This window comes from Falco naumanni, chromosome 4, assembly GCF_017639655.2.
Source record: "Falco naumanni isolate bFalNau1 chromosome 4, bFalNau1.pat, whole genome shotgun sequence".
In the NCBI taxonomy this organism is placed as follows: Eukaryota; Metazoa; Chordata; class Aves; order Falconiformes; family Falconidae; genus Falco; species Falco naumanni.
Window position 1 is genome coordinate 50,906,462 of NC_054057.1, and position 17,152 is coordinate 50,923,613.

General features: G+C 37.4%; 1 protein-coding gene across 8 annotated transcripts in view; it reads left to right on the plus strand.

The window, feature by feature from the left end:
* The window catches only part of LARP4B (La ribonucleoprotein 4B), a 61,462-nt gene that overhangs the window by 41,503 nt on the left and 2,807 nt on the right, over positions 1-17,152 (plus strand). For 5 of the 8 annotated variants that reach the window (XM_040590807.1, XM_040590806.1, XM_040590808.1 and 2 more), the window contains 7 exons: positions 2,771-2,877; positions 3,399-3,653; positions 5,004-5,049; positions 8,180-8,344; positions 11,366-11,490; positions 12,118-12,229; positions 12,794-16,639. In XM_040590807.1, the coding sequence (XP_040446741.1) occupies positions 2,771-2,877; positions 3,399-3,653; positions 5,004-5,049; positions 8,180-8,344; positions 11,366-11,490; positions 12,118-12,229; positions 12,794-13,075 (1,092 nt within the window). In that variant the 3' untranslated portion in view covers positions 13,076-16,639. Of the gene's footprint in view, positions 1-2,770; positions 2,878-3,398; positions 3,654-5,003; positions 5,050-8,179; positions 8,345-11,365; positions 11,491-12,117; positions 12,230-12,793; positions 16,640-17,152 lie in introns of those variants that run through there. The other 3 variants (XM_040590803.1, XM_040590804.1, XM_040590805.1) reach the window with 3 other exon arrangements.

The window sequence follows — 17,152 nt, forward strand, 5'->3', positions numbered from 1 at the left end:
AGATATTCAGAAAATGTATGTGACTAGGAGGAAAAACAATTCTGATATGTACTGAATAAACTTAATGGAATCAGATAAATAAGGATACCTTGGTATATTGATCTTTCAGCAAGAAAATGAAGTTCTAGGTTAACATGCTGAATTACCTTATTCAGCATGTTAAAAGCAAAATATTTTCTGTGCAAAAGTAACATCTTGTTTGGCAATAAAAAATAAAATTACTTTAAAAAATACTCACTTCTCAATTGCTTAATTTAAAAAAACCCCAACTTTCTTAAAGGGGCTATCGGTAAGTCTTAGAGCTAGAGTGATAGCAATAAGACCATATATATGCTAATGAGATGTCCAATACATGCTGGAATGCTGCTTTCATCTTTTCCTCCACTGTGACAGTCCCATCAGAATTACCTTGGCCTTTGTAGTCTGCTGCCACTGTTACCCTACAGAAGCTAATGTGAATATAGCTTTCTGTAATGACTGGGAGACTAAGTTTGCTCTATGTGGAACCTCTTTCTCCCCTCTGTAAATGCCTCTTGACTTGCAGCTAAAAAACTAGGGTAGCAATGCTCAAAACTAGAAGCTTTGTTGGAGCTTTTTTGGCAGAGGATTAAAGTGTCCTTGAACAAACTTGAGCAAACTTCTCGTGTAACAAACAGCAAGCTAATTAAAAAGTTGGTGTGCTAAATACTTTACACGCAGGGAAGGTAGCCAGAACCCTTGCAGGGGGAGGCTTTTTCAGGGAGATGAAGAATGCGGAGGAGACAGGGTAGCGTAGTGAATGATGCTGTTTCAGGAGAAAAGCCACCTTATTAAGCAGCAATGAAAACTGTTCTGCCTCTAGATAACTAAGATTGACCACTGCACAGACTTGCTGTGGGATAGTGAAGTAGTTGGATGGCATTGGTGTAGAAGACATAGATTAATTGGCCACAGGTTCAAGCACAGCACAGTGTGTATCTGCCTTATGTCATCCTGGAACTTTTTGTGTTCCAGAAAGCTTACTAGTCTTGGCCTTTGGGGGAAGACGATTCAAGTTTGCCAGCATTAAAGATCTCATACCTTTCTTAAGAAACCAGCTAGCAGAGCTCTACCTCCTGCTGTTCTGCAGCATATTGTCATTGGTTAGCTGCGTTTTGTGTACATTAGTATGTTTCTTGAACCTTTTATAGGAAGAGCTATATTTGAATAGAAGTTACTTGAGAACAGGGACCATGAGAGATTATCACACAGGAATAATTTCCATGAGACAGGGTTGCAGTTTGTGTGTAGACTTGTGTGCAAATATAGCAGAAGTTTCTTTTGTGCCTTAGCATAAACACTAACAATGCTTTGTCTCATTTGTTAGAGTTTTAATACACCCATTTGCATGGACATCCAGTTTTAGTTCTGAAACTAGAATATGGTAACACTTGTCCTCAAAATTCTAAACCTACCTACTTCTTCAAGTACTTAATAGTACTAAGAAGATCTGGTTTCTCCTGCTTGTATTAAAAAAGTGTACTTTATATGAGCTAGATGAATTCTGTGGAGAAAGCAAATTTATGCTTTTGCTGTTACTGGAAAACGAAAATGACATTTTTGTCTCAAAAGGTCACCCTTTCTTAAAGAAAAGGGGTGAATATTGCTAGAGTCCCTTTAAGCAATGAGTTGAATTTGTTTTCCTTTAGTATGCTTAATGTCTTCTCATACAGGTTCACTAGTTACTAGTTTTGATTGAATTTTACAGTGCTCAAGTTGTAACTATTAAAGCAGAAAGCACTTCAAAGCAGTATTTTGATGAAACTTTGTTCCTAAAATAGCTTTATTAAACTTCTAATGGCCTATTTTTGGAGTCGAGATAGCACACATGACAGCAAATGCTAGGTTAGACTAACAGTAGTTCAACATGACAGCTTTGGTGTTAAACTTTTTTCATTGATTAGCGATTTGCTTTAACTTTTGCAAGAAAGGTTAGACAAGCTTAAAGATACCTTTATAGAAAATAGTCTTAATCCCAGCTGTTTCTCATCATTTAATTAACTGTAGAAGGAATGCTACGTACAAGTCTTACTGTTCTGCATTTTGCCTGTTTTCAGGGCACAAAGACAAGCATTTGCTGTTGCTAATGATAACACTTGCTAAATGAAACTCATTCATTCATTTTGAAAAAAAGAAAGTGTGCTAGTTGAGGTTGCAGAAATTACTATGAACGTGTTTCAAGTTTGTAGGTATCTTGTTAATTAAAGACATGGATATGCACCCACCCCAAAAATCTTTTGCTAATGTTGCTTCTTCAGACAACAAGACAGTAATTGACATGTAGAATAATGTGGTAAGATGTGAAAAGAATCAGAGGCCTATTCAACATCCACTTATTCTCTAGACTTTATTTAGGTGTCGCATGGAAGATACGTAGAATGAGGGACTAAAAACCAATTTTTGTTCTTTTTAGGGAGGGATTCACACGTAAATTAGAAGAAAAACTTACAGGCTGTGTAGGTTACCCTTTGATGAAGGATCTCTGTAGTCTGAAGTTGTGCATAGTATGGTGTGACATAGGAGAGTTGCTTACAGCCAAGAATTTTGGCTCAAAGTTTTTCAATCATCAGAGCTTGAATATGTCTTCTCAAAACTCAGCATTTTCTAAGTTGGTTACAAGGCACTGGACAAATGCTGTATTCCTGTTTGAGCCAATGTTTTAAGTACTGCCCTGTATAGAATGATGTAAAGTATGGGGTTAAGAAAAAATAGTACTCAGTTTGTAATTATGAGCATGCAATGTATTCTTCAGGTAACACCGTTTCCAAATACTGGTTTTATCAATGGGTTCACATCTCCAACCTTTAAGCCTGCTGCTTCTCCATTGACTACGCTCAGACAATATCCTCCCAGGAACAGGCAAGTTGAAAAATCTTTTAACAATATACGTACTATTCTAGTATTTGGCTTGTGGGCTTTTAATCTGCTTATTTTTGTGACACCAGCTAACTTGAAAATACTTGTGAAATTGACCGTGGTGCAAGGTTAAGTGAGGCCAAAGGGCAGATGGCGCTGCTGTTAGTGGATGTACTGTTTCTAAATGTAAATGGACTGTCTGAAAACTGAGAACTTGTCTGTTCCGTGATCTAGGGCATTCAGATGAAATACACTGAATGATGGCATGTGATCAGCAGGAAGGATTATTTGTATAGTATTTTCAATTTCAAGTAGTTTTTAGTAAAGCCATAGTTGAAAAAAAGACAGCGAAAAGGTTAATTTTGGGAATTCACATGACCTATTAAATTGGATATTTTTCATTCTTATAAATGAAATTTGCAATAAAGGGCTAAAGACCTTGCTGCTTCTCAATTCTGTGTATAGACTTAGGCCTCAGAAGATCTCTCGTAGTACGTATGTTGAAATGACTTTTGAATTTGTAGGAATCCTAGCAAGTCTCATATACGACATACAATACCCAGTGCAGAAAGGGGACCTGGGCTTCTAGACAGTCCTACAATATTCAACTTTTCTGCTGATCGTTTAATCAATGGCGTCAGGAGTCCACAGACGCGGCAGCCGGGACAAAACAGGACACGGATGCAGAATGCTACTACGAGTTACACCAAGAGGGAAGTGGGAACTGGACGGATGGAACAGACCAGTGTTGACTCATCTCCTGGATTAGGTAGAGGAAGGTGAGTGTCCTCGATGGTTGTCCTCTGAACCTGGTATTGCTGCTTCTAAAGTACTTCAGAGAAAGTGCTAAAGATAGAACATATGCAAAGTGGACTTGCATGCTTTCCTACCAAATGAGTCGTCAATGGCAACTGATGAACAATTTACAGCCATAAGATAACATCTAATCCTCCGTCCTTTCTTCATCTGTTGTAAAAAAGTTTTTACAGATTGTTTGAATTTAATGAAGCAGGTCTGCCCATTCCGTTGTTAAGCAGTGTAGGTTGTGCACCTGAACCTGTACTAGCAGTGCTCATTGTTAAGTTTTTTAGTTGAAAGGTCAGAATTTTGCCCAAATTAGAAATTTACAACAACAAAGGTGATGGATTGGTATGGATGAAGGAAAAAAGATTACATTCAAAGAAAACTATTGTTATGCAGGTTAAAAACAACCAAACAAAACCCCCAAAAAACCTCACCTGGGGAGCTGAAAATTGGTGGCACCAATATTAATTTGAGAATTTAGCAGGCTTATCCTGGAATTTATTCAGTACTGTACAGTTCTAAGTGCTTTATAAAAGTACTGTGCAGCTTTGTTTAATAATGGCTGTGTTTTTGTCTCCAAGTAAATCACATCGAGTGACTTACTGAATTGGAAAATATCTTAAGTCTTTTGCAGATGATTCTATATTAGGCTTGTGTTGTATCACTGCAAAATTAAGTGGGGATTTTGTGCAAGGATTGTAATACTTGCCTAAATCTGTTTTGCCAAATTGTGTTGTAACTAGTGGATGAGAGTATGATTAAGGATATAGAAAACAAGATTGCTTAAGTGGAGTACAAAAATGTACAGGAATTGTCAGTACTTAAATTTATATTCTGATGCTTCGGTATTGAATACATTTATAATATTAGAAGTCAAGTAGAAAACAAAATAGATTGAAACATTAGAATGCATTGCAGATTTCAAACTGCTGTGTGGAGGGGCTTTAGCTGAAGCAGGGCTGGGGGAGAAGTGCTGAAAATGCTTTGGAGGGGCTTTACAGGACTTGAAAATAGCTGTATTTCAAAGGTGCACAGCCATCAAAAAAAGACAGACCCTTTACTTTGGGTATTGAAAAGTTTTGTCTAAGCCTTATATGTAATCGGCACAGAGATGCTTTAAATGCCGGAATTATTTGTGACCACTGTATTCTTATGCTGACTTGTATAAGGTCCTTACCTTTAATTTTTCCCTAAAACACTTTTTTAATAACCTGTCTAGAATGAAGATAGATGAAATAAATTTTTGAATTAATTTCTCCTGGTTTTGCCAACTGCCTTCCATTTATCTATAGGCAAGGTTCTAATAACTGCTTTCTTTCCCTTAGGAAAAATTCATATGGCTACCGAAAGAAAAGGGAGGACAAGTTTACAGTGAGTGTTCATGATTGTATTAATCTATAATAAAAGTAGGGTAACAAGGCAATAGTATGGATATTATGTGGAGTAGCAGGTGAGATGAGTTTTTGCGCAAGCAGTTGTATGTCACAGTTGACTGAAGACAGCAGTCATGTGAGTTTATTGCATTTGGGTGTCAGAGAAGATTGTTAATGCAGAAGTCAGGAAAAAGTTAAAATTACCTTTTGCTCTATACTAGCAAAAAATTTCCATCTTAGTGTTACTTTGTCAGCATACCAGCTGACATGTTCAGGGAGAGCTAAATAACTAAGTTCAAACCACTTAATACTTGATTATCATTTGTGTAGATGTTGAAGAACATCTTATAGATTCATGTGACATAATGTATAGCAAGAATGATAGTTATTAAATGGTCAGTTCTGTTTCTTAAATCCTTTCCAAGTACCACTTGGTAGAGGTGTACTAACGCTATTGAAATACTAGTTTTGGTAAACTGAAATCCAAGGTGAATACCTAAATAACCTTGATACTTAAAAAGGCTTGACTAGATACTGTGTAGAAGAAAAAAATTGTAATTTTTTGGTAAGACTTAAGGTTTGATTTGATGAATCGCAGGAAGTGTCTGGGTTTTTTTGCCACACACAGCGTGTTCCTGAGTTTGAACCGGAGTATTCCCTTACTCATGTTAAGTTGCAAAGTAACCCCACTGCATGAGCCATAACACTTTCTCAAAGGTCTGGAATCATTGCATTTGTGGATTTGTGGCTCCTGCAGTTGAGTAGCCTTGGGGGACTTGGATGCAGGAGCATCAAGGTTTGGAAAGCATGAAGTGGCAAGTGGTTCCTTCCCTTTGGTTGCTTTTAGTTCTTGTCAAACTTGTCAAAGCTCAGTGAGATCACATTGCATGTAGGACTCTCAATACTGCTTTCTCTTGCCCATTCAAAGCTGCTTGAATTTTTAGTTTGGTGTTTTCCTATAAACATTTTTTTCTGTCTTTGGAAGAACAAGAAAGTGGTACAGGTTAGGCGTATAAGTGAGTGGCTGGAGTGAAAGGGTTACCTTGGACGCTCTTACTGAGCAGAGATGTTCTTCTGACTTAGCTGACGGTAAAAGCTATGTTAACTTTGAATGTAAAACTGGTAGACATAACTTCTTTGGAGATCCGCAGTTCCTTTCTCTCAGCCCCAGGCTTTAATTGCAGCCAGGTTCCTTCTATTCTCTTCAGACCCATGAATCTTTCGTCTCTACTGCCCAGTAATGTGACTTGAACAGAGGTGAGACCTGCTGCACACCCACAACTGTGTACACTGGGCAGGAGCGTACTCTGAAGTGAAGGATTAACATTTGACCCCTTTAGACTATAGAAGTAATTGAATCCAGGGTCCTATTTCTTGTATGATGCTGTAGTGACTAGATATAGTGTACACAGGACACAACTGCAACCAGTTGTGCTTGAATAGTGGCGACTTTTGATTTTTATTTTTTCAAGGAAAAATTAGAGTATGCGTACTTGCATGAGAAAGCATGAACCTTTTTGATTGGATTATAATTGACTGTAGACATAAAGACATAAGCAGGTTTCTCAACTTGTCATAAGTTGATTTGAGAAATGTTATGCAGTAGGCAGCTTAAAATCCATGTAATTCCCCTAATTTAATATGTTCATACTACTTGTCTCTTAATATGTTGGGCTTTTTAGGACCATTCTTTATAACTTAAAATGTTTGTAGAAAATACAGAAGCATTATCTATTGAGGACTTCAGTCCCCTTTTAAGAAAACTAAGTGCTGTGATTTGAAGAATAGTTCCTTAAAAAAGCAAAAAAAAAAAAAAAAAAAAAAAAAAAAAAAAGGTTGTTCCTCTTGCAGTTTGAGCTAGATTAAGTGTAGTCTCCCACTGTGACCCTTTGACAGGTCATCTGACTTGTATTTTTGGAGGTTTGCAGCCTCCGTTCCTGTAGTGCTCTTAAACTGTGTTCTGGCAGGTAATGCTGGGTCAGTAGCAGTCCTAGGAGCTGCAGTTGTTCTTGCCTCTGTTCTTTCCCTACTTCCCTCTTGACACATGCTTCTTTTGACATGAACTGTAGTTTCTGAAAAGACCTTGAGGGTAGTTTTGTATCTGTTGCTCTTCACGAGGAGGAAGGTGTGGGGGGGGAACAGTAAGTGGTGCAGCACCTTTCTGTCCAGAAGCATTGTTCTTGCATTCAGACCATTTTGACTATATACTTATATTTTCCTTTTCAAAATAGGAATTGTCTCAAAATGCTTTGCATTTGGTATTCTGCAGATGAGATGATCTTAACACAGGCCTGAGCAGTCATGAAACAGTTACTACTTTGTTTACATGATGTAGAAGAAGTTAACAATTAACTTCAGTTACAGCATATTACAGAAGGGATTTTATTTTTTCAGTGTAAAGAGGATTTAGCTTTATAAATCCTTACAAGTGGTCCTTGCAAGTAGTCTTTAATTGTGGTACTCAACTCCTGAACTGCCTGCTGTCTGTAGTGCAAAATAGTTATGTTTAGCAGACTTTTTTGCTGGGATATTGTTTTTCTTAGATTTAGTTAAAAAAATTCACCTTGTTTCAGCAATAGTTTTGACATTTATCTTTGCATTTTTGTGAAGTGACCATGTAAATTCATATTAATTGCTGTTGTCTACACTACATGCAAGGCATGCTCTCTTGCCACTTCTTAATTTATCTGAACATGATAAAAGATTCTTGTTGACTCCTGCCTTTCATTTAGAATGTTACCAACCACATAAATGTGCTTTTTATTTTCACTATATCATGATATCTAAACCAGTCTGTTTTGCTATCTGTCAGTGTAAGTGTCCATCCTGAAGGAAGGGTTGGCAAGAAGACTTCTCTTATTCTACCAGTATCACTAAAACTTACGCATATGAAATATCTAAGGATGCTTATGCCATCACATTTAAATAATAGTTAGATATTTTAAGGACAGCAGTGAAAAATGAAAGTATCTATTCCTGAGTGCTGTATCGTTTTCTTGGGAGGTGGGATGGGGGAGGCCTCTCTAGGGCTTCAAACTGTATTTTGCATTTGATTTATACCTGCGAAGTTCCACGTCTGTCTTTTTGTCATCCAGTGCAGTAACCTCAACATGTTATTTCTGTTCCAGAGAGGCCAAACACAGTCTCCACCACCCCCAAAACCTCCGTCTCCTAGCTTTGAATTGGGTTTATCTAGCTTTCCTCCATTACCTGGGGCTGCTGGCAATTTAAAGACTGAAGACCTTTTTGAAAACAGACTATCCAGCGTGGTAATAGGAACGTCAAAAGAAAGAGTGAGTAACTAGTGTTCACTTTTGTTGGGAAAACAAAGAATTGCATATCTCTTGTTTTCAGATTTGGTGGCTTGTACATGGAAAAGACTTGTGGTTTTGCATGGGTCCTAAGAAATGCTTTTAAAAGATAGCGGTCAAACGATGTGCTGCTGCCTTCTCCACTTATATCTTAAAATTTGTTGAGTATTCCTTTTGAAATAGTTTGGGAGTATGAGCACCAGTATAAGTAGATGTTAATAGCAGAGATTAGAAAATATGCTCTTTGCTGTTCGTAATTGCCTCAGGCTTTTTGATAGACTCAGGTGAAAAATATGTGATAAAAGTTTTCCTCATGTTCGAAAGTTAGACTTCTGAGATTTATATAAAACACTTTAAAGTGACAGAGACAAACTTTTAAGCCCTGAAATATAAAGAAGCTGCCTACATAATCTCAGTACATTGAGCAGCATAGCTGGAACAAGAACTGTTACCAAAACCAGCTGGATCCCAGCATTGTCTTGTCATATTACTTGGAAAGATAAAAATATACCAGAATGACTTGGCAACCACTGCTTTCTAGATGTAGTAGAGATGCAGTTGAAAGTTAATGTTCAGTAGCTGTTCAAAGATTTGGTTTAGAACTCTCTCTACCATGCCACTTGTGAGTGACAGTTCTCCCTCAAGACTCATCTAATAACCCTGTGTACTATGGAACAGTCTAGGCTATGGAAGTGTATATTGGCTTTTTTTGGTAGCTCTAATTTAATTTGTGTTTTTCTACTGTACCACAACTGAAGAAATTAACCCCTGGATATAGCAATGTAAAGCAACATGATGAAACACCAGTATCTCTCCTGCCTGGTCTCTAAAACCAGTTTATTGCAGAAGTGTTTTCTTTGGTGCCCACATATCAAGGGTGGGTAGGGAGGGTGTGTGTTGGTAAAGAAAGGAAGCGGCAGGGCAGCCCGCACCAGGCGCAGCGATTGCACAGACAAGCCATCTGTTGTCTCCTGCAGTTGGTAACAGGGACAACTGTTCCAGGGTTGCATTTGGGGGAATATGCAGGACAGTGCCATGATAAGAGCAGAGTTTAACTTAGTGTCAGTGAATACTCCAGACTGTAGTCTGTTCCTGGCCAAGACCTATTTTTAAAGTATTTTACCTCTATTTCTGAAGTGTTTTTTATTACCTTATTTCAGGTTTTAAATATAATTCCAGCACTTGCTATTGATGCCACGGCTGAAAACCCATTGCTTCTCCCATTAAAAATCTAGCACTTGCTTTGCACTTAATGTAAAGAACTTACACTTCTTCTCTGTAGAGGCAGTCTATACCTCTGTAGACCTCTGTAGAGGTCAGGCACCGAGGTTTTACGATATGCGATGCACTGTCACATTAAAAAGTTTCCTTTGATGTCCTAATTTTTTTTCTCCAGCTTGCATAAGTTAGTCTATACCATTGTATGGAAGAAACGCGTTGTGCTGTCTTTCCTTGTTGGTGTTAATAAGGAATGAGGTAATAGCAACTGATACCAAAGACTGATTGAGTTCTACTACAAAGGTGTTTGAGTTTACATTAGAATCTTGCCAATGTATGCCGGCCGCTTTTCACTTTGATCTCAGAATTTTTTCATGTCACCTGATGTAGGGTTACACACTGCTACTCTTTATAGATGGGCAAGTCCAACGTACAAAAGCTGAGTGAACTTAAGTTGCGTATTTCCAACGGTTGTTATCCATGCGTCATCGTCTTCATGCGCTTTGCTTTATGGTGCTCTTCTAGATGTAGGTCTGGGGAATGGCAGGTGTTAATAATCCCACATTTTCTAACTAGGAAACTGCAGTGCTGACAGACCAGGGGCTGAGTGTTTTGGCCTAGGAACAGCACTTGCATGTCTGCTTGACTTGAAGCTATTCACGCTTGACCAGGCACCTACAGTTTTGAACTTGGCTGGAATGCTCAGCAACTTGCAATCTCAAGGCTTTGCACACACTACTATAATGAGTAAAACTAAAACTTTAGAAGCTATTCTTTTATTTCTGAACATCCTACCTTTTATGGTTTTACTTTGAGTAAAACTAGGCTTAGATCTACTGCAGTAATCTATGCTGCCTGATTTGAAACAGTGTCATCAAATACCATTTTCCTTTCTAACAGTGACCACAGGAGTCTCGTGTTTTCTACACTCTCATCTGCTACCAGAATCTGTTCTGGTTCTAGAGTCAGACAGGTCAGAAGCAATACAAAGGACACAGCACTTCATTAAAAAAAAAACAAAAAACACCCAACCCACCACCACCACCAAAATGGTTATAAATGTGAGAAATCCATTTTTCAAGATAAAGTCTTTCTCTTTTCTTATTTTGTGACAATGTATATTTATGTATGCATCTTGAACCTATTTGGCTTTTACCTGGAAGCACAGTATCACTTGGCCCTACCAGAATCTTTTAAGGGCTATGAAAAAAAAACCTCTTCTGCTTCGTAGCAGATCACCTTTACAGCATAAGAAAAGGACTTTCAAATTATGGTCGTATCCTAGTTTGCAAAAGCTTCATATTTTTTTTTTTTTTTTTAAGGTTAGTATGTTTTAGCACCAGCTATTTGGGATGATGCAGAGCTAGAGCTTTGAAGATGATGATTCTTGGTGTGTAACTCTAGGAGACTTACACCTTAATAAGCTACCTATGGTTATGTGAAGAGGAACAAAGCCTGCTTTGTCACCAGCAGGTCCGAATTTGCCAGGTTGAATGAAGTGACTTTTGTCATCCAGATATGTCCCAAAGGGAATTAATTTTTGTGGCTCCTCCCCCAATTTTGGGGGGAGGAGCCACAGTGTGCGATTTTCTTTGTCTGTGTTTCCAAATAATTGTAAAGGAAAAATCTCTTTTGTTACAATAGATACATTGGATCCTTCTGTGTCTTCCTATGGTCAATTCACCTTTATAAATCAACTTGTAAACTGTTTACTGATTGTGTTAATCTTCAGGTAAACCATATATCAGATATTAAGATTGCCCTTCTTTTTTTCCCTTCCTTTAGAACATTAATGTGGATGCAAGTACAAACACTATTTCATCGGGAATTCCTCGAGAGCCGTTGTTGCCAGTTTCTTCTACATTGCCCAGGACGTTTGAAAGGTCTCCTTCGCCATCCCCGTCTTCTGAGTAAGCACTTAATTACATAGCTGTAATTATTCTGCTCAGAATCACATTTCCATTTTCTCTCATCAGAAGGATCAGTGGAACACTGTAAATGGCTATTCAAATCTTGATCAGTGAAAAGAATAATATTTTGTTGCATATTATACTTGTAATAAAGACAATAAAGCTTAATTTCTGAGCAGTATCATAATAGAGATTCAGTCAGTCATTCAGCAGACAAATTTTGTGCTGTTTCAGTCTCTGCAAGTATTTAGAAGTTTAATGAATACCTTACTGTCTTTGAAGCATAGAGGGTAAACCTATGGTCCTGTGGGCAGTATCATTGCCCATACAATAAATAAAGCTTTCAGTAAGACCTTATTTAGAACCTGCAAATCAAATAGAGGTGTTAAGATAACAACCAAATGCTATCAATGTCGCAAATTACAAGTAGTGTCAAATTCCACAGGAATATCTTTTTTTTAATATTTGATAGCATTTTTAAATGCAATGCTAGTCATTATGTGCTAGGCAAACTATAGCTGTAACTTCTTATAATCATACTCAACAGCTTTAGACCCATTATTAGATTATTCATCTATCCTGAAGTTTTGCTTTTCATGAGCCTTGCTTCTTGCTGGATGCTTACAGGGACTCCAAGGTTGTGGATAAACAGCAGAGAGAGACACAGAGTACAGAAAGGCTTTCTTCTTCCACACTCAGCACTGCATGTAAATCGGTACAAGTCAATGGGGCTGCCATAGTAAGTGACCTTATTACTTCACTTTCTCTTAATGATCCAGTTTGATGCTTTTAACAGAATATTGCTTTCATTGCCACCCAGTGTTGCTTAATCATGTGAGCCTAGTATCCTTAAATTTGTGTTGGTGGCCTCGTGATTACTTGCATGATACAATTATGCAGTTAACACTGCAAAAATGTTTAAAATAACTTGGTGAATGATAGCTCTGTCTGAATTCTCTTCTTGGTAGTATCCTTGAGGTAGAAGCGTTAATAATACATAAGTTGGTATTTAAACAAGAGTATTCATTGTCTTTCAGCTGTCTTAGTTTGCTTGAATCAGAAATATTTTGCCATGTCACAGTACCCCATTTTTCTGGCATACTGTTTTGCATTTTACCTTGTCTTGAACCTTATTGTCTGTACAACTTCTGTAAAATTCGTGCTCATGCCCTCATCTGCATATTTTACTGCAGCGGTCTTTTGGGGCAAAGATTTTTACCTTTTTTGTTCATAAAAGTAAATGATTTTTATTTTTCCTCAGGATGCCTTAACTTTGCTGTCCTGTTTGCTTTTGATTTCACAGGAACTGCGAAAACCTAGTTATGCAGAAATTTGCCAGAGAACAACTAAAGATCCTCCTACGTTGCAACCCCAGAAGGAACAGAAGCCAAACACTGTAGCATGTGGAAAAGATGAAAGAAAGCCCACAGAAACAATAGAGAAAAACAGAGAACCTCCTCCTGCAAAGTCACATCCTGGACAACCCAAAGACCAGAGGAGACAGTCAGGACGCAGATCATCACCTCCAGCCGTTGGCAAACGCTTAAACAAAGAACAGAGTACCCCTCCAAAATCTCCTCAGTGAAACTAACACCTGGGAGGGATTTGAAAAGAGGTCTGCTTCCCACAAATTAAACCCATGTTCCCACTAAGATACCTGAGAATGAGTTGCTGGTTAGGAGCTTGCAGTGATACTAGGCATATAACAATGCCTGCAAGTTATTTTTCTGTGAAATACTTTTTCCCCTCTTGAACAAACATTCTATTTTTCTGGATATTTCTGGATAGTTGTTCTAAACCTTACATTTAGGTTGGTGCTTAATTGGAGGTGAAGCTTAGTGTGATTATTTTTTTCAAGATGTAAAATATTCGTCTTTAAAAAAAAATCAACTTTTTATTAAGCCTCTCTGTGGCTGTGTGAGTGCAAGCTCTGTATAGTGAGTTTTTTCTAAACTGTTAAGCAGAAACGTGCTGCTGCAATATTTTTAATAAACTGGTCTGCAAGTACATATCTAAAGTGTCCAAAAGACTGGTAACGGCAGCTAGTGTGTAGAGTGCAAGGAAGTAGATATATTTTATTAATTAGTATGTGACCTTGAAGATTTTTTTTTTTTATTGGGCTGCTGTACTAAGTGTCAGCAAACAAACTTGCACTTTTAGGTTAAATGAGTAGTTGTTTCTAGCATTTTTAAAAATTTAATCTTCTATTGATGTTTTGCACACACAAAATGAATCCTACGGAGCACCATAGCAGTCTTTCTAAAATACTTCCTTTTTCGACTTACTGCAAGCAAGTAACCATCTTCTCACTCCAGAATAAAACTGATGTTATAATTTGCAAATACAAAGCACATTGTGAATAGAAAGAATTAAGTCTGTGAGCTTCTATGGTGGTGAAGCCTGTTAGTGGATGTTATCAGGAGAAAGCACTGTAGCCTTCTTGTGATAACCTTAGCTTCCCTGTGCTTGTAAGGGAGTTAACTGAGTCAGCGCTGTATGTTCTGGTTACCCCTGTGCTCTGTGTAGACTTTTTTTTTTTAAACTCTGCCCCAAGTGCTCTTTGAAAGAGTCCATATCTTAGTCAGCTTTGTGTTGACGTCTTCCTGTAACTACGAGCATTGGCATATGGATTTGAATTTTTCAAGACGTGAGATAATGGTGTTTGTTTTGTGTGGTAGAGGAAGAGATCCCTGATATTTACCTCTGGGATGAGGTTTCTCACACTTATTTACTTTAGAAGTGATGCGCTTTCTGAAGGACAAGGATGCACTAAATTAGCGAGTTTCTAATAAAGTTGAATATAAATTATTTTTGTTTTAAAATGCCTAAAGTTTTTCTTTAAGTGTTTAAACTGCAGGAAGTTCAGACAAAAATCATTCCTGCTGATTATGACAGTACAGTTTATTCCACAAAAATGTTTATTTAAACAACTGATTTTTTTAAAGAATTATTTCCATCCAATATTTAAAGACTTGAATTTTATTTAAACTTGAAAATGACTTTGCCTTAACTTTTGTACAAGACAGCTTAGAGTTAATGAGTTCTGACCCCGTGGAGGGTTAGCATGAGTGGAATACAGAATTACTCAGTTACAGTATGTATCTATTGTCACTGGTCTTACTGGGTAAACATACTGTAGTACAGGAACTAGCAGCAGTTTTTGTAATATACCTTAAAGATCTTACACAGTTGATCTTTTTCAGATTGTTGAAAAACCTGTAAATGCAAATAGTCAATACTGTATTAAATATGTGCACTTGGAAGTGTGTGCTTTGCTTGTACAGTTGTAAATAATCAGAACATATAAAAAGGTACCCTAAAGAAAAAATCTGATAAAAATTATTGATATTATAAATGTTGCTGTTGAGCTGGATGTAGATAAACTAAATGTTGTGGTTTGAATATTACTTTAATTTGTTGTTTTTTCTTTTTCTTATTTTATTCTGGTGTGCTGAACTGACTCTGCCTCTTCACTGCAAAAGGGAAATGGAATAGAAGTCTTATTTGAAAGCCCTCAAATACTTTCCTGTGTCCTTCTGAAAACAAGTGATGTAACCAATTCAAAAGTGTAAATAGTGAATTTTAGCAGTCAAACTGTAATTTTGTCATAAAATCAAATTTAATTGGAAAGAATTTTAGACTGCTACAAAAATACACACTGAAGCTTACTTGTCTGCTTTCAAGAATATCAGTGCTTTCCTTAGCGTATGAATCATAGAACTGTAATGTAACTATAGAAGTTGACTCCTGATAAATTTCCTATTATGAGCATCAATTGGTGACTAGTTGACCGTTTAAATCCAGCCTGTTGTATGCTGCAGAACTGGTCAAAGTAGGGCATGCTGGGATCTGATTTTTCTTGTTTAAAAAGCGCACTTTGTGACTGCTGTGAGAGGAGATAGGACTCTTGAGACGACGTCACCGAAACCACTCAACTAGTTCTGTCATTGGATTTTGAATACGCTTCTCCTTTCCCCAGCGGCAGTGAAAATGGCAGCTAGGTTTGTGTATGGTTTAGGCCAGCTGTATGATTCATTTTGTTTGTCTGCTGCAAGTGAAAGGCTTACCAGCTGCAAACAATCACAAGTGGTTCCTTACAGCGACTGTGTACAGCTAGTCATAATGCTCAACTGGTACCTAAGGTGATATGTTGACACCAGCGGGGTGTGTTGTGCCGTTCTAATGTATTCTGCTGCCATTTGTGCTAGGTCAATACACTGTAATTACTGCTTACCCAGCAACAGTCTGTTGCATTGAAAGTTTAAACCTTCCTCTGATGTGGTTTTTATAGCTTTTTTCTTAAAAAGAAAAAAAGTGACACGCCAAATAGCTGTGTAATATACAACTTATCCTTACTGCATTTTACTTTGAGATTTTTCTTTTTTTTTTTTCCACTCAGTGACAAAATGGAGTTTTCAGAGTAGAGTTGTGAAGTTGCATGCAGACTGTTGCTACGATACATAGAAGGATTAAACTGTGGCTTTTAAAATTCAAAATCTCCGAAAAGCAGTAGCTGAGTTAAAGGTGCAGGGATACAGTAATTGAAATGGGCATTTTACCTTGTAGGACTCTGGCCATGCTTTTAATTGTGAAAACAAGTCAAAATGGGATCTGAGACTTTCAGTTAAAAAAAAAAAGGTTGCTTTTAAAACTTACTGTTGTTTCAGATCAGTCCCCCACTGTGACGCTGTCGTTTGCCAGTTAGAAATCTTATGAACAGTGGCAATTTTTTTACGTTGCTGCATTATCCTTCAAAGACTTCAGCAGCTGGCAGAAAGGCCCTTGTTTGAGTGTGGTGCAGTGTATCAGGAGCAACAGCTGACTGTAATGGTGCATACCTTCCTCTGTATCTCCTTCAGCTAGCTACAGTTAGGGATTTTTATGTGCTTTGTAACCTATTACACTAATAGCAGCAGACAATCGAAGATTTCTAAGGAGACCTAACAGCTGCCAATTCACGAAATAGAAGTGTAATATGGGAGCCTTCTTGAGGGTTTTTGTTTTTGTTCTTCTTCCATTAAGACTGGAATCAAGCTTACATGTAAACTATCAGTAATTTAAGTTTCCTTTTGTGTCATAAAAATGTAAAACTGTCTAATTTGAAAAAAATATGTAGGTTATGAAAAATAAAGATTTAGGCACTGTTGAATTCCTGATTTTTTTAATTAAACCTTTCTTCAGCAGTATTTTTTATTACCATTTGTCTTTTGCTCCCATTTTTGGAAATTGTATATTTCTAATTTTGGGAAAAAAATCTTTGCTTGCTTTACTTCTTCAATGCAGCTGTTGCAGCCATCACCTAAGGCTATGTAGCAGCAGCAGGAGTACCTATAATGTACCTCTGAAGGCAGCAGTATCTATCTCTAGGTAACTGTGGTTAACTTCTTAAAACAAAAAAAAAAAGCTGATGTGATGTTTTGTTTACTAGGGGATATAATCTTCGTTAGTGCTTTCCACAAATTATTAGATAAGGTGTTGGCTTGGTCTTAAACATGGATTTTAACATTTAGGTTAGTGCTTTGCTTGTTTGGCTCTTGAATCCAGAGAAGTCCTGGGATTACTTTTGGCTTTGGCTGGTTTCGCTGCTTATCCTGGTCATGCTGCTAGGAAAGAACTGCTGCTGGGATATCCTCCCTGTAAGTAAAAGTTCTATATCGGAAAT